General features: G+C 33.0%; 2 protein-coding genes and 1 long non-coding RNA gene across 6 annotated transcripts in view; 2 read left to right on the top strand and 1 right to left on the bottom strand.

The window, feature by feature from the left end:
* Window positions 1-12,007, top strand: part of LOC134714013 (uncharacterized) — a 31,751-nt gene extending 19,744 nt beyond the window's left edge. The window contains exons 6-7 of the mRNA XM_063575267.1: window positions 2,336-2,483; window positions 11,541-12,007. Of these exons, the coding sequence (XP_063431337.1) occupies window positions 2,336-2,483; window positions 11,541-11,673 (281 nt within the window). The 3' untranslated portion in view covers window positions 11,674-12,007. The remainder of the gene's footprint in view (window positions 1-2,335; window positions 2,484-11,540) is intronic.
* LOC134715564 (leucine zipper putative tumor suppressor 2 homolog) overlaps window positions 1-24,450 on the bottom strand; it is a 456,927-nt gene that overhangs the window by 212,959 nt on the left and 219,518 nt on the right. The gene's annotated exons all lie outside the window — the stretch shown is intronic.
* LOC134714012 (uncharacterized) lies at window positions 15,457-19,593 on the top strand. The gene is made up of 3 exons (XR_010106462.1): window positions 15,457-15,522; window positions 18,037-18,194; window positions 19,519-19,593. It is a non-coding gene; the product is annotated as an uncharacterized LOC134714012 (long non-coding RNA).

The raw sequence follows: 24,450 nt of genomic DNA, 5'->3' as shown, positions 1-24,450 counted from the left end.
ACCATGCAACAGCAGTAAGAAGAAAGTATGTTTCTGAAAAAGAAACAAACAGTTGCCGTGTTAACTGCTGGTTCCAAGTCCGAATAAAGGAGGAGGGAAGTCATTTTTCTTGCAATTGGCGCAAGCTTATGTTTTATTTTTGGCGCAAATGATACCATGCAATTTTAAAAACAGGTGGCGCAAACGTAGCATTGGAGAACAAATGTTGTGGCGTAAAAGGACGCATTTTTTGGCGCAAACGGATCTCTCCCAAGAATATACTATTCTACAAAATGCAGTCTGCTGCTTACATAACACATGCCGATATCGTTAGTAATGGTTAAAGTGGTCTTTTGGTTACACATGTACGAATATTTATCTAGTTAAGTAATATGTTTTAAAAGCACGACTTGTGTTTTGGAAACTCAAGTGTTACCTATGCATATTAGATACTAGATTTATATAAATTTTTAGCGTCTGGGATAAACACGATACAGATCCGGAATACCGTTTAATAATGCAGATTTTAGAAAAGTCGTCAAACATTTATTATCCATCGTTGAGCTTCGATGTGTGTCGCAATCTTTTCAGGGTATATGGAATTTATAAAAACAAAACATACAAGAGTTTTAATAAGTCATTGACACTGACAATCTAAAAAAAAATATGCTTTTTTTTTACATTTTAGGGTTTGTCTTAAAGATGCCTCAGAATCAACTAATTTTTCATAAAATCTTCTTTTTGGGGGGATTCTATGTCTTTTTCGAATGTATTGAAGGCTATTTTATATTTACAACAATTCCGATATATGCAATGTTAAATGTCACCGTATAATCCAAAGTAATTCGACATGTCTGTGTTCTCGTGAGATTTGCAAGAAACGTGACCATAGGGATCTTTGACGACCACCCAAATCGTATGCTCCAGAAGTTTTTCTTTCGATTGATACCAAAATTAGCTGTGTGTTCGATAGGTGCATTAAAAACCTTAACGAGAGGCTTTTTCTCAAATCGGCGCTCGCCTATTAGATGAGGCGAAATTAAATAAAAAAATCAGATTCTACAGACCATGCCTTGTGATTGATTCACCATCTGTGTACTGGTCCTACAACTGAAAGTATTTGGCTTAGAGGTACATTAAGGAAGCACTCTACTGGCGGGTTTTCTTCTATTTTGTCACCATCTTTAGCTGATTTGGTAGAGGAGCGGCTTCTCTTTTTAGTTTTGTACTCCATGGGCAAAATGGTGCTATTGATTCACGTGTATTCTTAGTACTTTGCAAGACGCGGGATGGATTCTTTCTATAGAGCTTTCATTTATGGTTATAATTATTCATTATTTATATCAAATAATCAAATAAATTGCCATTCAAACACTTTCATATAATTATTTAGTTCTTATATCTAACGATTAGCCTTTAATTTGTTCTGATTTGAAAACAATGAATTAAAGTTCTACTTTTGTCGTATAAGTATGTTGATATCACAAAAACTGCATGTAAATAAAAATAGAATATTAGGTACAAGTTGGTAGAAGTACTAGTTGCTGAATATAGGATACGAGTTGACAAAGGCACGAGTTTAACTGCATTCAAATTGTAATTTGTGATTGCAATAAACTTTAAAGACTTAAACACGTTTAAAATCTACCAAAATCTAATTCTTACTTTTGCATTTTGTGTAGATAGTTTGATAATTAAAGGCAACAGTAGTACACCGATGTTCGATAAAGATTGAGATAAAACAAATCAACTAAAAAGAGGAAACACGAAACAACAGAAACACTCAAGTGCAACAAAAAAATGACAATGCAACACACACAGGAACCTGGTTTTGCGGCTAGCCTAAATTCGAGTGTTTATGGCAATGTTGAATATAACACAAAAATGACAACATTACATGGCAGGAATATAGTACTGTACAAATAAATGCAAGACGATCAGGATGGAAAATACACAAATAAACATTACAATAGGACATTTCGACATGCTAATAGTTATATAAGGTACCAGGCTTATAAATTAATACACCATACATGCGTTTCGTCTACATAAGACTCACCAGTAAAGCTCAGATCAAAATAGTGAAGAAAGGCTTAAGCCAAGCAAGTACCGAGTTGAAAAGCATTGATGCGAAATACGGCTAAGGTTATCTATGACTGGGATTAGAAAATCCTTAGTATTTAGAATAATTCTTACTTTTGCAAACAGTAGATTTATAAAAATGAATATATAATTGAAGTTCATGTCAACACATTGAAACATACGAATTAATAGTTATAAAAATTAGTGTGCCTGCAATTTGATTGTAACCTTATAAGCTCATTTTAAGCAAGCTTATTGCATATCTATGTTTCAGAACCACGTCGAAAGGACGATCGTGCTTTGTCAATGTGCATTGGTATTTCCGATAAAAACACTTATATCAAATCTGTAAGAAGGACGGTTTGCCAAGGTGGACCATCATGTGAGAGCATCTGCAAGGACATTGTACTTCTCGATATAAGGTATTTACAAAAAAGATGCTGAATCAAATACAAATCGAATACAGATAATAAAAAAAAATACCCAAAAAATAATTTAAATTAAAAAAAAGACAAAAGAAAGGTAAAATGGACAGTCAAGATCTTTTATAATGAAACAAATTGTTTTAAATATGAACAATTATACATAAAGAATAATAGAAATCACAAAAGATATAAGACAGCAAAACGCACCAAAAATCCTCACCCAACACGTTCGAAAAAAAAAACCAGACAAACAGTGGTAAATAACTTGATGCCTCTTTTGGTTTCCTTTGCTTGTCTTTGTCCGAAACGTGATTGTTCTCTATTATTGCAATACTAAACGGAATGACACTATAAGTTAGCACTAAAGTAGGATATATTATGATAATGTCAAGGGTCATGTTGTAAGCCTTTTGGCTTTAAAAAGATATAATTTCGGATTCGGTATAGAAATATTATAAGGAAGTATAGCATCATACCCTAAATTATTGCATTTTATTTTTGTAATCAATTATTTATTCTTTAAAAAAATCCGATATGTTTATCTTCTTGTATTTCCTATATTTAAATATAGATTTTATATAGACCGTTGGTTTTCCAGTTTGAATGGTTTTACACTTGTTGGTCATTTTGACTTTGACCTATAATGGTTTACTTTTACAAATTGTGACGTGGATAGATATTTGTCTTCTTGGCACCCATACCACATCTTCTTATTTCTAAATAATGTTTCATGTTATTATAAGTTCTATCAACGAAGGTTTATATTTTATGAAAAAAAATTAAAGTCTGTGAAACAGGATTCCTTTATCATAAGTTGTAATCACCTTTAAACTAGCATCCGGTAATTGTGGGTATTCTTAGATCGTTACTTTGTGTCTTTAGTCTTTTTGTGTGTTTAATATCGATATGGTGACTCATGCCGTTTCAACTGATTTTTACCGTTTGTTTCCTGTTTTATTGTTATACAACTGTCCAAAATTAATCGAAGGTTGAGCTCTCACAAATATGTGTAACCCGGTCACATTTTGTATGAACATGACTGCATGTCCCCTACCAGGAACCTTTGATTCAGTGGCTGTCGATCACAATTGTTTTCATTTCTTTTTTTTGTGTACATAATTCAGTCGTTGGTTTCAATCGATATAGGAAGATGTGGTGTGAGTGCCAATGAGACAACTCTCGGTTTACATTTTGTCATGTAGGGGCCTTTTATAGCTTACTACCAAAACACTCATCATAGATACCAGGATTAACCATTTTCACGCCAGACGCATTACTATATCTGTAGCCGGAAATTTGGTTCATTTTTGAAGGTCGTATAATTATCTTTAAATTTTACAATTTCATACATATAATATATAGGTAAATAGAAATCCTCAATTGTATCTATCTGCAAGTGGTTTGTCGTCGTAGTGGATGTAAGATATTTTTGTCTGGGTAATTTATAGACACAGTGGTCTATACCAATTGATAAAATGTGAGGTATAAAGTCAAACCAGACGAAGTTACAATCAAGTTCTAGATTTGAGTTTACTTTAATTGCAGTGACTCTGACTAGTTCATATTAGGCATTTGATATATAGGCATATAGTTAAACGTTTCAGTTTAAGTTAAAATAAGTTTCGTCCAAGTTAATCAAAAGTAGTCAGAAAACATAATTTCTCAACACTTATCTATTGATAAGTTATGTGAAACAAGTATAACATCTCAAGTTATAATTTTTGTGGAAGGTATTGACCTTAAAATATAAAAATCCTTGAAAATATGGTTTTTTATTATAGTTGAGTGTTATTTACGCGAATTATAGTTGAGTGTTATTTACGCGAATGTTGGCACAAGGACATAGAAAATTGCTCGTTGAATGGTTTTTGAGAGTTTCAAGTTTATTTCAAACCATTAGAAACGTCTGAAGGTGCTTAACAAGTCAATCAGACACCTCAAATTGATTACTTGTGTATTATCTGAGCCCAATTTCATGTTTCGGAGTCAGTGTAAACGATGGCTACTATATTGTTAGTGTCTCCCTCTTTACGAGCAGCATGCAGAATTGGATTCACAGCATACTTAAAATTTTTGTTAAATATGTCAATCATGTACATGTGTTCTGTTTGTGTTTCGGGACGTTTTGTTAAATTTCTTTGCTTTATAAAATTGAGAATGGAAATGGGGAGTGTGTCAAAGAGACAACAATCCGACTATAGAAAAAACAACAGCAGAAGGTCACCAACAGGTCTTCAATGTAGCGAGAAATTGACGCACTCGAAGGCGTCCTTCAGCTGGCCCCTAAACAAATATATATACTAGTTCAGTGATAATGAACGCCATACTAATTTCCATATTGTACACAAGAGGCTAAAATTAAACTAATACAAGACTAACAAAGGCCAGAGGCTCCTGCAAAAATGCGGCGGGGTTAAACATGTTTATGAAATCTCAACCCTCCTCTATCTCTCTAGCCAATGTAGAAAAGTAAACGCATAACAAAACGCACATTTAAAATTCAGTTCAAGAGAAGTCCGAGTCTGATGTCAGAAGATGTAACTAAAGAAAATAAACAAAATGACAATAATACATAAATAACAACAGACTACTAGCAGTTAACTGACATGCCAGATCCAGACTTCAATTAAACTAATTGAAAGATTGTGATTTCATCATATGAATATCAACCGCAATCCTTCCCGTTAGGGGTTTAGCATCATACCATCATAACATATAGTTTGAACTCCATGTTTTTTAACTTTGTTTTACAGCAAATTATATGATCTGTGCATTATTTTGGTGTTATCTAATTCCAATTTACAGTACTTTTTTGTATATGAGTTAATGTGGTTTAAGGACAGTCAAATAGAATATCACCAGAAAAAACTGTTCACTTTAACAAGATTTGAGAAATGAAAAGGGAATGAAAACTGTCTGCTTAAACCATAAAGAAGTTAGTTATACGTATGGGTTATTTGTCTGTATTTGATATATTTTTACCAAAAAGAGAATCTTTGTTTTATTGATAATCCTTGTAATCATTTCAGGGAATTTGTAGAATAACTCTTAAAATGTTCAGGGATTATATATAATCACTAATGATTTTAGTGCATAATTCCTGATTATACAGATTTTTCTTTATGTCAATTGATCAAATAACTATACGTGTTCTACGGCTAATTTAAAGAGAAATAGATTTTTGATAACGTCTTGAAAATGCCGTTGTCATAGTGAACAAAGGGGAATAATCAAAAGAACTTTCTAAAAAAAGGTCGGTCTATTTCGATCCCACACATGCAATGAAATATTACCTGCATATTGAAAAAACCTAATTCAATTGCAAATTTAACCAAGCAGTTAAATCATGGTTACTGTTTCTGTCAGTTAAATTTTTTTTCTCCAACGTTAAACTGAAGACACTTTTATGAAAGAAATAAGATTACTGCAGTTGATACAAGTATGTAATGCAGTTATAATTTTTTATCTGCTTCACAGAAAAATCAATTAGTAAATACACATGTATATCATTAAAAGTGGGCATTCATAGAGTCATAAAATTTATATAGAATAGAATGGAATAGAATATTTTTGTCTACTAGATTTAATATTAAATACAAAGACATTAATTAAAAATAAATTCTTTGAGATTTATAAAGTTCAAACTCATTGATTACTGTGCCAAACAAACCACAAATATTTAACAGTATAATATACAAATGGAATGATACTAAATCCCAAAGGAGATGGATTGTGTCTGATGTTCATACGATGAAATCATAATCTTTCAGTCAGTTTAATTGAAGCTGGAGCTGGCATGTCAGTTAACTGCTAGTAGTCTGTTGTTATTTATGTATTATTGTCATTTTGTTTATTTTCTTTGGTTACATCTTCTGACATTAGGCTCGTACTTCCCTTGAACTTAATTATAATGTGTGTATTGTTATCGGTTACTTTTCTTCATTAGCTAGCTATAGAGGTGAAGGGGAGGGTTGAGATCTCACAAACATGTTTAACCCTGCTGCATTTTTTAGCCTGTCCCAAGTCAGGAGCCTCCGGCCTTTATTAGTCTTGTATTATTTTAATGTTAGTTTCTTGTGTACAATTTGGAAATTAGTATTGCGTTCATTATCACTGAACTAGTGTATATTTGTTTACGGGCCAGCAGAAGGAAGCCTCCAGATGCGAGAATTTCTCGCTACATTGAAGATCTGTTGGTGACCGTTTGCTGTTGTTTTTATCTTTGGTCGGGTTGTTGTCTCCTTGACACATTCCCAATTTCCATTCTCAATTTCATTTATCATTTAACAGCTTCACTCTTCCATAACAACAACACCAATGACAGCATGGAACCTCCTATGACATTCAAAACTGCATAAAAATTTACATGTTGAGTTTTTCCTTTTTAATCAAGTATGTCTGTGTAAATTGGAATTGTTCATGTCCATTGGGTAAACAACTAGAGCAGGGGTTCTCCTTTTAGTGAAAGAGTAGCCATTGATTAAATGTGCCAGCAAATTAATCCTTAAATCAAGTTGGGTGTATCTTTTTTTCTTTTTTTTCTACTTGGTTGAAATGGTCATACAATACAAAGCCATTCATTACACACATATAAGTAAGACAGGAACAGAAATTTCCGCCACTTTTTGGAGCTCCTTCTAACAGGATATTTTGACCGAATTCGGTCACAAATATTAATATCAACACCATGAAAGTTTGCCTGGTAATTAGTAATGATCTGTGGTCTTTTGATCTATTTAACAGTACCATCTTTTTGCCTCCTTTTAGTAATATCAACCTAAAATAACTGGTATACAACAAGTAATATATTCTGTGAGTACATGTTTTTTGTGCTAAAGGTATCTCATTTATACATGTATTCTACATGTATATATATATATGTTAAGTAAATGTTCTGATTTATAAAGCATCAATTGCAAGGATAAAACAGTTTTAATTTAAGATCATTCAAACTAAATTAATCATATTAAAACATAGTTGATTGATTGTTTGCTGCTTAATGTCCAGTCACGCATACATCATCATGACATGGATAATAAGGAAGAGTAAACATTTATTAGCTACTTGACATCTTTCAAGAACAGAGTTTAATAGAGGCCTAACTCTGGCAAGTTTGTCAGTAGAATCCACCTCTGGCTCATTCACATGTAAATACTGTGTCAGCTTTTCATATCTTTTTACAGACAGGACATCTTTTACATGTACACCTCCATTAGCAAGGAATTTATTTGTCAACTATAACAACTTGTAGTCCAGAACTTGTATAATCCCCATTAGAATTAGGATTCCTAGAAAAGATAAAATATACACTTTTAACTTTTTGTCATAAAAATTTTACTTTTAATACCACTTTTAAATATGCATCATGTACATGTGGATATAGGCTGTGCATACATATCTTGACATGTAAAATTTCTGTGATAAACCTACTTCTACTTTTGAAAATTATAAAAATACATATATAACAAGCAAACACAATTTTAAAATATCAGACATGTATAAATGCATGTACAAACCAATAAATATTTTTAAAAAAAGCATGTGGTTTGATTGCTAATGAAACATCTCTCAATCCAAGTCACAATGAATAAAAAAAATAAACAATTATAGGTCAACAGCCTTCAACATAGAGCTAAGGCTTACATTTTGTACACCAAACAGCAAGCTATTTAAAGGACCCAAAATTGTAAAAAACAAAAGTCTTATCTACAACATGAGAACCGTGAAACACCTATGAACCGCATCAACAAACGACAACCACTGAATAACAGGCCTGTACATAAACAGTGCATAAAAATGCATACATGTACATGTATATATATATATCAGTTTAATAAAGGGAATTTACTATGCATCACAATTTAATTTTCTTACTATCAACCAAGCTTACAATGAATCGTACACGTACATGTATAACCATTGTTAGTTTGTACAGATATTGTTTTTCACTTACCTAAATATGCAGACATTTCAGCAAAATCTGTCTCCGTCCAGGTATGGTCATTTCGTCCGGCTAGCTGCCGTTTGCGTGTTGCATTTAGGTTGGTCTCTTGGACATGTTTACTAATCATGTCTGTGCCAGTTCACTAATATCAGCATTCAATAATACTTTAGGTCCGGTACGTTCGTTAAACTATCGAACATTTATATATCTTGATTGGCCTCGCTCAATATTATCTCATTCATGCCAGTATCATAAATTTATTTTCCATCCTCCTGATCCTACACGATTTCATCATCAATATCATCTTCCTCCTCGCTAACCAACGGTTCATCTATATCAGATACATTCCCGTTATTCTCACCTTCAATACTTTCGTCGTCTGATATATTTTGAAGGGCTGGTCCAGACACAATTTGTTCCTAAACATCCCATACACTCGGCCTGCCGGAGGCCGCCATATTTGTTATTGTCGCCTGTTATTACATTTGTGTACACGTGTGAGAATCTCATGAATATTCATCGATTAAGTGTATAATTGCCGCCCATTTCTTACGATAAGCACTTGCAATTGTCTCATTTATTGAATTTTAAGTGCCACAACATTTATTTGTACGTAAAATTTTTACATTAACGTTTTGAAGACAAGATTCATGAAAAGCGTAGGAAAGCGTAGTTGCGGGGGAAAGGGATAAGCGTAAAAAGCGTATACGCGGTGTAAGGGGGTAAGCGTAAAAAGCGTATCTGCGTGGTAAAGTATTAAAACAATGTTAAACAGAGTAAATTATTACTGAGTAAAACATGATTTCGCGGGGATTTCTTGGACCGACCGTTATTAGAAATATCAGCATTTTTGTATCTATAATTCTGTATCGATTATTAACGATGATATGGAAATGTCAGACCACATAATGAAGAACTCTTTCCAATAAGTTTTCTCAACTACATGCTACATACAATAACAGAACATAACAACCATTAACACCCGATGTTAAAGAACAGAAACAAACAAAGAAAATCAACAAAGAACAACGCATGGTGCACGTAACATTACGTGATACATAAACAAATGAGGTGGCTTAAATCATTTACATGCGCATACGTAACCTCTTTTGCTATTTATTATCTGTACCATATTATGTCATTTGAAGAGGCAGTATTTACGAAAGTTGGGATTTTTTTAAAGCCGTAAAAATGCAGTTACTTTAAAGATATCAATGAAAAAATTTGATTCATGTCATTTTCGGAACAGTTTATGATTGTAACCTGTTGTTTGGTCATCTGTTAGATCACCAATTATGCAAAATGAACATTCATGTCAGTTACGAATGTCCCATTGGTATTTGTTCCCTATCTTTTCTCATATCGGGACCTTTTATAGATGGCTACATATGGTATGGTTTTTTCTCATTGATGAAGGCATTGCGGTAACCTATATTTTCATAAATCCACATCACTTAGACAATATTGGATAGTTGTCGTAATGATTATACATATCCTTATATTTTTTTTAAATATTGCACAATTATTTAAATGTACGATTTCTGTACTGATGATGTAATTAGAGGATTCAGTTTTCTACTGGACCCTTAACTTTCTTGCGTCAGTATTTCTTTTCATCCCTATACAAGGTTTACACAAGTGCGTCATATAATAAATTAGAAACAGATACAAAGTGTTTAAATTGAGTCATTATGTGGACTATTTTTAATCTAAAATACATAAGACAAGGATTAAGTACATATCATTAATCCAAGACCTCGAAATAATTCTACCAACGACATACACGTATCAATCCTATGCAGAATATGTCTTTGGATACTCACCAGGTCATGGTTTTCCCAGCCTGCTTTTAACGTCTTTACACTCAATTATATGGATTTGTTCTGATTAAAATTTAAGTCTGTGAAAACAAAGACTATTTATGAGTTGAAATCAGGCTGAGAATTAGCTGCTGTCAGTAAAACCCAATGCATGTTTTGCACCTGTGATAAGTCAGGAGCCTGTTGTTTAGTGATCTTTAGTGGTTGACTATAGTCTGTGTGGTTCATATGTGTTTCTTATTATTAGAATGGTTTTACATTAGTCATTTTAGGGCCCTTTATAGCTTGTTGTTCAGTGTAAACCAGTCTCCGTGTTTAAGGTCGTACTTCAGTTGACCTATAATGCGGGGGACGGGGAATACCTTTTTGTGTTAACCTGATATGGCCCTTTTCAAGGTGTTGTTAACTGTTAACTGTCATCTGAGATCAATTAAAGCTGTTAACTGTTTTCAACCCACTTAGTACACTGTTATCAGCTTTTTTGCATTCTTTTGTTAACTGTTTTTGCCAAAATCGAGGTGTTGTTAACATGTTAACGGACCCCCCTATTGCCGCCTCTATAATCTATAACTTTGTATACATCGGAAACTTGATTCATTGGCACTCAAACCACATCTTCTTAATTAAAATCATTTTTTCTTAAATAGCATAAAGGTGCCGTTAACTTGCAGCAGTAGAGGCGAACAAATTTACTGTTTTTCATTGCCTAAGCACACATTTAATAAAGTGTTTAAACAGTATAGTATTGATGATTTTAAGAGCTGTAAAAGCAACTTAAATCAAAACTAGACAAAGTGATGTCTCTTAAATAACATCACTTGCTGTAATATTTCACTGTATGTATGTGTTACATATAGGTATTGGTATCTTGTATGTTTCCGGTGGTAAACACTTCAAATAGTTTGCTTCTAAAGCAAGGAAACAAAGCAGACACAACACACCGATCCAAGAATACTCGTAGCAACTGATTGTCCTATTTCACACTATAGTAAATAGATGTAAATTAAAACATTACATTTTTTGTATCCCTCATGAATCAGATTACATTAGCTGCTGTTATTATATATGTTTCGGTTTGGCATGTTCTAGTGCTGGAATTTTTATAAGCGAAATGAAACTGAAATATATTCATCTAAACATGTGACAGTTCATAGTGAACCCCATTTGTTGATTTTAAAAAAAAACGACAGAATGATTATTCAAGTTAATCTTCAGTATTTCTCATGAATCCGACTGTCATGTTGTTTGAAATTAGCTATGGTTATTAAATTTGTTAAATTTATGTTTCAGTTTGAAATGTTTCAATGCTTTGCATTTATATGAACGAAGTGAAAAAGATACATCTTCAATGGCGTATTTGTACGGAAAAGGTGGATGTTCTACCACAGTTTGTGGACCAAACTACTGCTGCTGCTACAGATGATATCCAGATATTTCAGTGGGAACTATATTCGCAAATATCTGAAGAACATATCTTTAAAATAAAATAAATGAATGTCAATATGAACAGATATTGATTAAAAGGTTAAAAGGTAATAGACTAATGGACCTGGAAATAGCTTGCCCTAAATAAAAGTTAGGGAAAGAGCAATAGTTACAATCAATCATTTTTTTTTAAATATTAGCAGATTTATTATGTTTATCGAATATACCCAGTTTATAGTAATACTTTATTCCAAAAGCAAGTACAGCTTATAGGATAAACATTCAATTTTTGACAAATTTATTATACATGCAACACTATTACATAAACATACATATAAACTACATTGAAATACATTAAGGTTTATGTACCCTTCTGTAGCCATTTTTGTACGAACTTTTCAAACTTCAATTGTATCAAATCTACAGATATTATGAATAATAGAGGTAGTGTACATATTCCAAGGGAAAACTGGATGCATAGCATTATTTGTTACTGTTCCATTGCATTTAATAGAAAGAGAGGACTTTGTGGCAAATAAATCAAGACTTTTATAGAAAATCCACAGCCTTTATCCTTGTATCCTCATATTTGGCAATTTGATGACTGATAGATATAGGAATATTGCATGCAGTGCTAGCATTGATTTCCTTCAAACAAGTTTATAAATGTAGTTATTGGTTAAAACAAATATAAATATGGCCAAAATCAAGTACACTTTTTAGGGTGCGATCGACTTTAGTGGCTCAGCACGAGGTGTTTTGGAATTTACAGGTTGCTTAGAACTTTTTGTAAAAAATAAACACTAGCACATAGAAAATCAAGTGAGTAATTTATGTTTCAAATTTTAAAACAAAAATCTCTGTATTAAAGGCTGTGGATTTTCTACAAAAATCTTGATTTATTTGTCACAAAGTCCTCTTTTTCCATCAAATACAATGAAACAGTAAAAAAATAATGCTTTGCATCAAGTTTCGCCTTGGAATATGTACTAAATGGTCTATCTCTATTATTCATTATATCTGTAGTTTTGATACAATTGAGGTTTGAAAAATTCGTACAAAAATGGCTACAGAAGGGTACATAAACCTAAAATCACTCTTATATACAGTACAATTTCAAGTATAGCGCAGTATGAAATTCATAAAATTACTAAAAGTTAGCAGCATAGTTTCTCCGCTCCAGATTGTTTATTGTACAGAGAACAATTATATCAATTCATAAGTAGAGGGATGTCTCCAATAATATTGTTTGATATATCTTTCCCTTATGTCAGAATATTTATTACATTCCATGTTACGGTAATTTTGTATAATTGGGGATTATGTATAATCACTGGTATCCTCAGTGGATCTCTAACAACCTCCAATGACACGCTGAATCATATGCCTTGGGAATCAATGGCAACACCGCCTGCAGAAAACCTGTAACCCAAGGCAATTAAATCATATCCATATTGAAAATCTCAAACTTTGGTAAGACTTACACGAGTTTTATCTACAAACGACTTGTCAGTGGCGCTATAATCAAAAGAGTTGGAAGTCCGCCAAATCAAATACAAACATGAATGGTGGAGTTTAATTCCCCGAGGGTAACACCAGCGCAGAAGCACAGTTTTTCTGTGCTGACATGAATTATCATTGATATGGTCATAATCATAAATTTACTGTTTACAATTTTTTGATTTTTTTAAGTTCTAAGGCTTTTCTACATCAGAAATAGATGACCTTAAGTTAGCTGTATTTGGTAAAACTTTTAGGAATTTTTGGTTCTTCAACTTCGTATTTTATTTGGCCTTTTTATAAATTTTTTTGGATTCGAGCGTCACTGACACAGGCAATCGTCTCAAAAATTTCCTATATATACCTTTATATAACGGTTTATAGGAAATTATATTTTTGAGACGAGTGCCTGTGGTTACTGATGAGTCTTTTGTAGATGAGCGCGTCCTGCGTAAATACAAAATTTAATCCTGGGGTGGTGTTCTCGAAAGCATCCTAAGATTCGTCGCAAGTCCTAGATAAGACCGATTTTTAGGATCGACTTAGGACAATTTTAAGTTGCGTCTCGAAGCTATCTCAGACGCATCTTATATTAGGACGTCCTAAACATATCCTATGTGCGAAATTCTAAATAGTTAAATTAATTATTTGATAAAACATTTATTAGAGACGAAACCAATTATTAAAATTGTTTACAAAATTTGAAATAAGTATTTTATAATGAAATGCATGATTTCAAATGTAGTTATAAAATAATTGGATTTTGATATATACTGTAAAGCAATTTGTTTTAAAATGAGAATATTAAATTCGTAACTAGAAATGTTCTTGTGTCATTGCATCGTAAAAACACAAAGTTCAAAGTTTAAAATCATGCACAGTTTCTTTATACGAGTTAATAACCAATGGTGGGTCTCTTTTCACGTTCATCTTCACGTAAACAAATGAGAAAATGCATACACAAAGTTAGGATGAAGATATGATGATCTTAAGACACCTAATTCACGGGTGTCATTCGGTTTATCGACTGAGAGAAATGGGCGTGAAAGAATATCTAACGGCGGTCAAGTATTGAGAGACGATCGTGAAAGTTCTGGTAACGGATCGTGAAAGACATTTAATCGAGAAGACATATGAAAGATCAGTAAATATTTTAATTTAATTAATTACACAGACACATTTACGACAAAATAAAACAGTCTGTCAAAAGTACACAGTTATTACAAAACGACAAAAGGCAGATTGCTTCTCGACATTTCAATGTCATAAAAAATGTAAACAAATACGATTTTTTCACAAATTCAACTAAATAAACTACGTTTTATCAAAATAAGGGCATTGCATTTGAATTAATAAAACGGTTCTCATAGTTATTTTGTATAAATATAATCTGAAACTTGGTAAATAAAGAACTATTCACACAAAATTGATTTTTTGGATCGTGAAAGATCACGTACCGCATTTTTGAAGATCGTGAGGGGTGTACCGCACCTCCCTTTATCCAATCATATGTTTAGAAAGTCAGGCTCACGTGGTCAGGCTGTCAATTTGACAAATATTAATACTATAATCTATTTTTAGTAAAGAAGTAATATGTATATCCAAAACAACCCGCGATTTTATACCTATTTTGACATTTACAGAAAGTTCTGTAACCAGAGGCGGATCCACCCATTGTTTTAAAAGAGGGTTCCAAACACTCGGGATAAAAGGAAAAAGGGGGGTTCCAACTTTATGTCCCAACACAGTCGCCTAAAGATTTCATAATTATAGTGAAAAAATGGGGGAAATAAAATATTTTTAGTATTATTATATAGAATAATGCATTGAACGTCCAAAATAATTTAGTGTTCCAACCCCCGGAACCCCAGGGGTCCGCCACTGTGTAACGCGTATTCTCCTTCTTTAACTAACGTAATATATTTTGAATTAGCTATGCTACACTTTTCTCAGTTTTAAAATATTCAATGTACTACTATACCTTGATCTACCTTCAATCCCATTGTGGTATTCAATCCAGAAGAAGTTTGAACTGTTGAACTGTTGAAATGTCAGTGCGAGTGCAAAAATAACGTTTGTAAACAATGAATGACGTCATGTGTTAATCAATCACATAAACGTTTTACAATAGGCAATTGTATGTTCCATATTGACGCGCTTTTGTGATTACGATAATAACATCAACGGCAAAATTTGAGACAACAGCAAATCAGCCGGGAAGGATAGGATACAGAAATACTGCAGAGAAAATATCGGTTTACCAGCCACTTGCAGAAACAGACGATTGTTACGACAAGTCAGAGATGACGAATCCTTTTCGAATCATCTACGGATTGCTATTGTTCATGTATGTTTTACAAATGTATGTCTTCTTCCATCACAAGTTTTATTCCGTGATCATCCTGTCAGATCATATATTTTGCCGGAATCAACATTCTGTATACTGTGTCAACAGAATACAGAATGTTGAATGTTTTAGTTCAAAAGGGAAAACAGAACATTCGATTTACATATATATACATATATTTGTTTATAACAAAAGATGCCATATGATTGCCAACGACACAAAAACAACAGCAACAACATATAATTTATTTGCCAATCATGGCACCCAAAATGAGCGGAATAATCACAACTCTCGGAGTCTCCACAACAGATCAGATGACCAGAAATTAACAAATATAGGTCACCATACGACCATCAATAGTGAGCAAAGCCATATCGCATAGTCAGCTAAAAAAGGCACCTAAATGACAAATGTCAACCAATTCAAACAAGAAAACTAACGTTCTTATTTATGTACAAAAATGAACGAACCCCCAATGAATATGTAACACACCAACAAACAACAACCACTGAATTACAGGCTCCTGACTTCGGACAGGAACATATATATACAGAATGTGGTGAGGTTAAACATGTTAGGGTCTTCCCCCTAAACCTGGGACAGAGTTGTAACAGTACTACATAACAACAAACTATAAAATTCAATTAAAAAAGGCTTATTTAACTTTAAATAACAGATGAATGCAAATAGAAATACATCTCAGTAACAAAAACATAATGGACGTTACTGGATACTTGAATCTCCCAACAAAAAAAGTCACTAAATACAGACCTGAGAGTACTTGCAGTTACTGACAGCTAGTTCAAAGCCACTAAAAACTAATATCAAAAATCATGCATCTAACTTCAAAGACTTAGTTCATAGTTTTTTTATACTTCTGTAGATTATATTTAATCTTAGTGTTTTCCTTCTGTTAAAAAGATGGCAAATTTGTGTTACATTCGTTTAATTTATAATAATACACACAAACTAAAGAGACAGAAAGACAAAAGTTTGCCTCCAACGACAAGCAAGAATAAACCAAGAAACAGAAAACAGACAATTTTACAATGTCCTATTTGGCTGGCTTTCATATCATTCCCATTGTTGTTATAAAGTAGACAGAAGCAATGAAGAATCGATAATAGTGTGGTGCTTGAATATGAAGAAAAGAGAATAACAGGCAAAATTAATAATAAAAAGCGAAAAATGGTATAGAATATTACAGAATACAGAAATGAAGAAACCACTTCCAGACCAGACCCTTTTATAAGTTGCACATTTTTTTTTTTGCCTTTTAAATCTTTCTGTTCGGACCGGTCAGTCTTGTCTTGGTTTTCTTACTGCAAATGAAACTACGTGTGAAATTTATATGAAGAGATCATGTACAAAATGTACTTTTCAGATATATATTTATTTTATTGGTCAATGATTGAATTTATGTTGGTTCAAAGCTCCATAGAGCTATGTGGGGCAGCACCATGATTCCGACGCCCCTTTTGTCCGACACCATATTGGTCCGACACCCCAATAGCCTGACGCCCTATAAGTCTGACGACCCATTGGACCGACACACGAATACTAGTAATCCGACACATAATCATTGAGCAATACTTTGTATGAATAATATTTATATTTCAAGAGGATAATCCCAATAGTTTAAAATGATCCAACTGAGATTCCTCAAAATAATAACATATTAGAGTACATGTATTAAAAATTTGCTTAATGTCCAGTGGCAAATATTACATACATGTTCAAAACAATTGTTAAATAAGTACAATAGGTAAGTCCTGTAAAAGATGTCATCTGGGGTCAGACCCGTAGCCAGGAATTTCCAAAGGGGGGTTCGTTTGACTCACAATTCGAACAGAAGATCGACTTGAACAGTGCTTATTAGTTTTCAAGGGGGGGGTTCGTCCGAACCCCCCTGGCTACGGGTATGGGGGTGAAAGAAGGTAAATGAAACTTAGACTGCCACTTGACAAGGAAAGCATATTGAAGATGGACAGGAATTTGCCCTGCTGCATATTCAGACAAAAGGCCACCGACGGCCTCTCAAAGAGTTGTTGCAATAGTTATTAACCTGCAGAGATCATGGCACTCTCTTTCTATACATGCTATATGAGGTATCCGATTAATGGTGACCAATCTTACATTTGTTGAAAATTAAACATCCCGCGCAATTTTACTACCAATGTTTTTACTGTTTTTACTGTATCACATAAACATTATCCGTTGTGATGAAAGACTTGCTCGTCTGGTGACATTTTCTTAGTGAGAATGTGTTCACATATGGAACAAATCTTGTCCTTATGTCCCACGTAAGTGTCATCAGTTTCTCCTGAACCACTTTACAGAATTTTGTAAATCATTGATACAATCATACAATCTTTATCTCATGATGTATTTTTTCAAAGGACAATTTACAAAGTGTTACGTCCATAATTAATACCATAACATGCATGTTGGGAAAAACAACTTTTTTTATAAATTCATGCAAAGCATTTGATGCAGTATGATCTATTGTTATAGGTATCTAAAAATGGATCCCACCAGAACACAAAGACTAAGTCTATGAGGAAAATAAAGTTTTAGATCAACGACTAAAAATTGTCATGAACAGATAAAATATGAGATAGAGATAGAACTGGTATGAAAGGTGACAGTAGAACATTGAAATAATTTGAAAGGTAGATATATATATATATATAGTTTATACAACTCGATTTAACATCAATCCAACAATGTTAGATCTGTAAATTTGCTTTTGCAAATATTTGGTTCTTCCTTCGCCGGGATTCGAACCCATGCTACTGCGATATCGTGACACCAAATCGCCTGCACTGCAGACGTCCCGCTAGACCACACGACCACCTGGGTTCGAATCCCGTCGAGGGAAATTTACAGATCTAACATTGTTGGGTTGATGTTTAGACGAGTTGTATATACATTATGTACACAGCCATGTATCTCCATCATTGATGGCGATCCGATGGATACATCTGTTGTAGAGTTGTCACTGACTCTGACGTACTTATATATATAAAGTTTTACACTCAATTATGATTTTTTTTTTAAAGTAAGTATTTGCAGTTATTCCTATAATTTCATTTCAATCTCGTGAAATGCTGTAGTGTGTTCATATGACAACAAACCAACAACGAGCAAATTCAAAAGAATAAAGTGTAGAAATACAATTCTTCAACAATTGAAAGATATCATTAAAGTTAACAAAAAGTCTACGGGAAGTACATATTCGTACACACAACTTCTCAGTTTAATAACTGTTTCACAGATTGCATTGGTATTGTGCTCGAATAATCAGATTATATTAATACATGTACATATGTGATTTGGTGCCGATCCAAAGATGTCAGAGTGTTACAGCAGGACATAGTTGAACTTAGGAACCTAAAGGAAATATAAACAAACATCTACTTCTCTGTAACCGAATAACAGATTTAAAAGATAGTTATATATTATAATGAGAATTTCCACTGGTACTAATAATGAAAAAATTCACAAAAAGAATACTTTTATTAATTTTTTAAACTATTGCATAGTGTATAAAATAATAAAAAGTTGGATTGTCACTGAGACAACTATCCACCAAATTTGAGACGATGTGGATGTGAACAATAATATACAACTGTGCAGACTTCAACAATGAGAAAACCCATACCGTATTGTCGGTTACAAAAGACCATGACATAAACAATATATGAAATAATTTAATTTAGAAAAATTAACGACCTAATTTATAACAAAACAAATTGAAAATGATAAAAGTGCAGCCCGTAATGAAAACATGGAAATTTGCCATGAACCTAGACTTGGGACGCTAAAATTCTTCTCCAAATCGTATAAGATCAGGCCCTGAAGTCATAAAAACTTTTCTCAGTGCCCAGAGAAAAAAAAATCGTGGTCGAAAATTGAAATCCAGCATCTATGTTTAATCTTATTATTGGACTTTAACAAAAGGATAAATGTTATAATCCACTTTTTCCTTTCCAGAAACAAGTTGACAAAGATATATATCACATGCATAGGAAGAGCAGTGGAAAATTACATTGAAGCAGAATTATGAAACAGTTATTTAAAAAAAAACATTGAATTTAGAGAGAGAAAAACACATTTTTTTTACTTTTTAATGCTGTTCATTCTTAAGATTACTGTTTATTGTATTTGCAATGGAAGTTAATGCAGTTGATAAGAAGATAGAACTAAAAATTTGAGTTCTTCAGATTGTTCTATTCAGTCAATAAAAATCAATTTTGAAAAGCAAACCATATATGTTCAAAAATCAAAAAGGTTAATTATGTACCAAAATGACCTCCGTCAGACATTATCAGTCTGTTGGAATTCTTTCTTTAAATTTTTATACTTATTTTACAAAATGTACCTCTGTTTGTATGTCTGTAAGATTCAAATCCATCAGAGATTTCTGAGGAACTACAAACCAAGAGTTTCTGAAAGTCATCAGTCCTCATGTGAACATGCTATACTGAGTAATGTAGTTCTCACCCTTTCAACTCCCCGTTAATGGGATGCCTAAATATTGCAACACCAAATTTCATATATTCTTTTCGTAAAATACGCTCTGCAGTTTTATAGGAAAGAGTACAAGAGTTATGCATCCATGTATTTAAGTTACTATTCACAATACACTCATTACAAGTGGATGAAATTGCAGCATGATTAATGTATACAAAAAAAAAGAAATCTGTCAATAAATGTATATAACCATTAAAAATCTTACAATGAGCATATGATTGGAAATTTATTTATGAGAAATTAAGACTAAAAAAGTGGTTGTATTCTGAATATTCATTCAGCTCACAGTAAAAGGAGAACAACATACACTGTTCAGTCTGAAGGTACCTGTTCATGTAGGGGACATGTCTTTCTCTCCTTGTGGTGAACTAGCATGTTAAAAAGGAGTTCAGTGCATTATTGGTCTAGTTCTGTACAAAATATGTTAATTAGATTGTATTTATATCTGAGTATCATGTCCTCTTCCTGCACTAAACTTGCCACTGGATCACATAACAACCATTCACCCATCTTCTCAAAAGTAATATACCGAGTTCCAATGTTCAATATGTTCTGATTTGACTCAAGCAAGATATAAATACATGTAATATGGTATTGTCAAATAGAAGTATTAATAAGTATTAAAAACACAAACCTTGTAGACCACACAAGATGCAATTCTTACAATAAATATGACATATAGCCAGAATATTTAAAAAAAAAAAAGAAGCTAAAGTAACTCTCGAAGAGCTGGATCTAAAGCAAAACCACTTCAGGACAACAAAAATCAAAGAAATAAAAAAAAACATAACGAAAACATTAACATGTCACGATATAGAAAATGAATGGAAATGGAGTAAGTGTCAAAGAGAACATTAACCCACCCCAAATATACAAAACAACTAGGCATCACTATACAGATACTGTCTGATTTAATAAGTGTTATAATGAAACAGTACTGAAGAAATTAGTAACGAAACACTACTTACGAAATCAGTACTGAATCATTACTGACGAAATCAGTACTGTCAAAATTAGTACTGAAACAGTTTTGTCAAAATCAGTACTAAAACAGTACTGTCAAAATCAGTACTGAAACAGTACTGTCAAAATCAGTACTGAAACAGTAATGTCAAAATCAGTACTAAAACAGTACTGAAACAGTACTGTCAAAAATCAGTACTAAAACAGTACTGTCAAAATCAGTACTGAAACAGTACTTACAAAATCAGTACTGATTTCATTGAAAGTATAACATTATAAGTTTTCAGTCTTTCCTAACAGTACTGATATGCACGAGGGTAGAAATGTACCAAAAAAGTATGGGTAAATTATTGGTAGTGTACGAAGACGTTCATGTTGCTGACAGTGCGTGTTTCAGAATGAAGGGCGAAATATAAATCAAACGTTTAATATTTTTTTTATGGCTAGCATTTTTCCATACAATAGTTTATTTTCTTATCTAAAGACCATCAGAATTGGCCCAATTTTATATTTTGAAATGATATAGTTATCAAAATAAATCTTACCTGTAATGTTGATTTGGTGCCACGCAACTTCCGATGTCACTGTAGGACGTAGTGCAGTCGGCAAAAAAGTAAATTTTGTATTATCCACCAATGTATGTTAGTGTATACTGCAAGTTGTTACACCTGGCACTTGAAACTTTTGTTTGGATCTCAAAGAGGAGCTAAAATGAACTGCTGCGCATAAAAACAATTCATATCATCGCTCTCTCGGGATATGATCGGAGTAACAGGAAATTTTTATTCGTACAAGTACAAATAGTTATCAAAGGTACCAGGATTATAATTCAGTACGTTTCATCTACACAAGACTCATCAGTGACGCTCATATCAAAATATTTATTAAGACAAACAAGTAAAAAGTTGAAGAGCATGGAGGATCCAAAATTCGTAAAAGTACCAAATACGACTATGGTAATTCTTAGTTTTTCGAAAAATTCAAAGTTTTGTTATCAAGAAATTTGTATCAAATGACCACATTATTGATATTCATGTCATCACCGAAGTGTTGAATACGGGGCTGGTGATACCCTCGGGGACGAAACGTCCACCAACAATGGCATCGACCCAGTGGCGTAAATAGTTATTAAAGGTACTAGAATTATAATGTAGTACGCAAGACGCGCAAATACATTAAAATTATTATTTGGGCATTCGTGAACATGTTGTTTGTAAAATAGTTGGATGATTGTAGGATGAAGTTTTTTTATCGTCATGCGAAGTACTCATTTATCATGAGTTATAGGATACCCATATTTTGTAGACTAGTATTGGATCCTATAAACTAAATGTCCGTCAAACAGGATTCACCTGACTCTGAATTTGCCTCATTACTAACATTGAACTCATTATCATGCATCATTCGGCAATGTTTGTTTTATGTTGTTTGGCCTTTTGAATATATACATGTATTCAATAGCGACAAGGTGTTTCGTGTATGGTGTACATGTCTGTCTGCATGTTTCTTATATGACCATAATGACTTCAATTGTGTTTGATTTATTAAATGATAGAAAGATGTCTATGTCTGGCTGTCGGTCAGGGTTCATATACTTTTGACCTTATGTTTCGAATTAATTGGCCAAGCATAACTTTTACATTTGTCAGTTTCCAAGGCACTGTAAGGATCGGAACACAGTTATTTGGTGTACGGGATATTTGTAGAGGTCTGTATGGCATGGTTCATCTGACCATGGCCTTTTTTATGAAACATTTATAATCTTAAGCGCATTTGACACTTCTAGTAAAACCCTTGATATTATAGACGTTCAACACATATACTATCATAAGTAAAGCAAACAAGACATTACAGCATTTGCGCTTTGGTATTCTATTATATGTACTATATAGTTAAATCAATCCTTATCTGCGTTGTTTATAAAGAACTTTAAAAGTTCTGTTGCACACAATGTTGGTTATCGTTCAATCCAAAACTACACATGAAATGTGCTGTTTTTGCTATGATTTTTTGTTTGATGGATAACATTTTGGTTTAAACGTTGCATACTATCCATATTATTGGCTAACTAGTTTCGGTGTGCCTGAAGTGCACTAGACTGATTCACAGAGCTGAATCTTTCACACTTATTTAGACACGTTATTAGTTGGGTTTTTTTAACTTTTGAGGTAAAGTGTTGAATAGAAAAAAAGATAATAGCTTTAATGTTCATCCTTATCAAAATAGTTACAGGCTTCAACCACTTGCAGATTTATCAAATGGTAATAGAAAAACTGATTTCTGATTACTAGTATTAAGTCTGGTCACACATTTTCTTTCACGATCGAAAAAATACGTTGCCTGATCTTTCACGATCAATTTTGATGGAAATTCAACAAATTCAAGGTTTTCATAAACAAATTAACGCTTTTAATGGAAGAACATACTTTAATTTTACTGTACTATCAGATACACCAAAGATTAAATTTCAAATATATCATGATATTCTGAAATATGACCATTATAGGTACACAAAGCATGTGATTTTTAATTAATTCCATAGACACGCATTGCGCCTTTTGTGTTTTTTCAAAAAGTACTTCATATTTTCTTTATATTCTTTCACAGTTATGTTGAGGAAGTTAAACCATTTTGACAGACATATTTTTTTGTTCGGATTTGTTCCGCGTTTTGAAAATTAAGCGATTTTTTCAAAGATTCTGAACTAGAATGTACTTTAAATGCCTTTCACGATCCGTTACCAGAACTTTCACGATCGTCTCTCAATACTTGACCGCCGTTAGATATTCTTTCACGCCCATTTCTCTCGATAAACCGAATGACACCCGTGTAATTGGGTGTCCTAAAGTTAGGACGAAAAATGTGATATATTCTATGTTAAGACTAGAGAGCTACGACATCACGACTTAGGACAAAGACTTGTCATAAGATGGTCTTAGGACATGTCCTAATCCTGAGATAGCTTAGAGAACACCACCACCCCTGGTATCTATGATGAGTTTATTGTAATCAAATAACTCTGATACAATGTGCCAGATACGATTAGGCCGTCAAAGACTGACGATAGGGAAGCTTTTCTATCTTTAGTGTAAAATAAGGCAAAATAACAGTACTTGGCAATGTTTAAATTAAATTAAATCAAATAAATCGATTAAGAAGATATATCAAGGTAACAAACAAAAACTGATGGTTCCCTAGCAATTGAACTGACCTCATTAAACGGATAAATAGTCCGTACCGTAATTTGCTATTTTCCAACACTTCTGAACGCTCAAAATGTACTGCTAGATACCCATTCAATTCAAAGAGTCAGCAATGTTGACATATGAATTAAATTGTCATATTAAACAGTATAATTGTGTCATGGTATAAGTATGAAGCTCATGAAATCAGGTCCGTTCGCCGAAAATCACGTTCGCTCCTTTCACG

This window comes from Mytilus trossulus, chromosome 4 (genome assembly GCF_036588685.1).
Source record: "Mytilus trossulus isolate FHL-02 chromosome 4, PNRI_Mtr1.1.1.hap1, whole genome shotgun sequence".
Taxonomy (NCBI): domain Eukaryota; kingdom Metazoa; phylum Mollusca; class Bivalvia; order Mytilida; family Mytilidae; genus Mytilus; species Mytilus trossulus.
The sequence above is the reverse complement of the archived record's forward strand: the minus strand, read 5'-3'. Positions and strand labels throughout refer to the sequence as shown.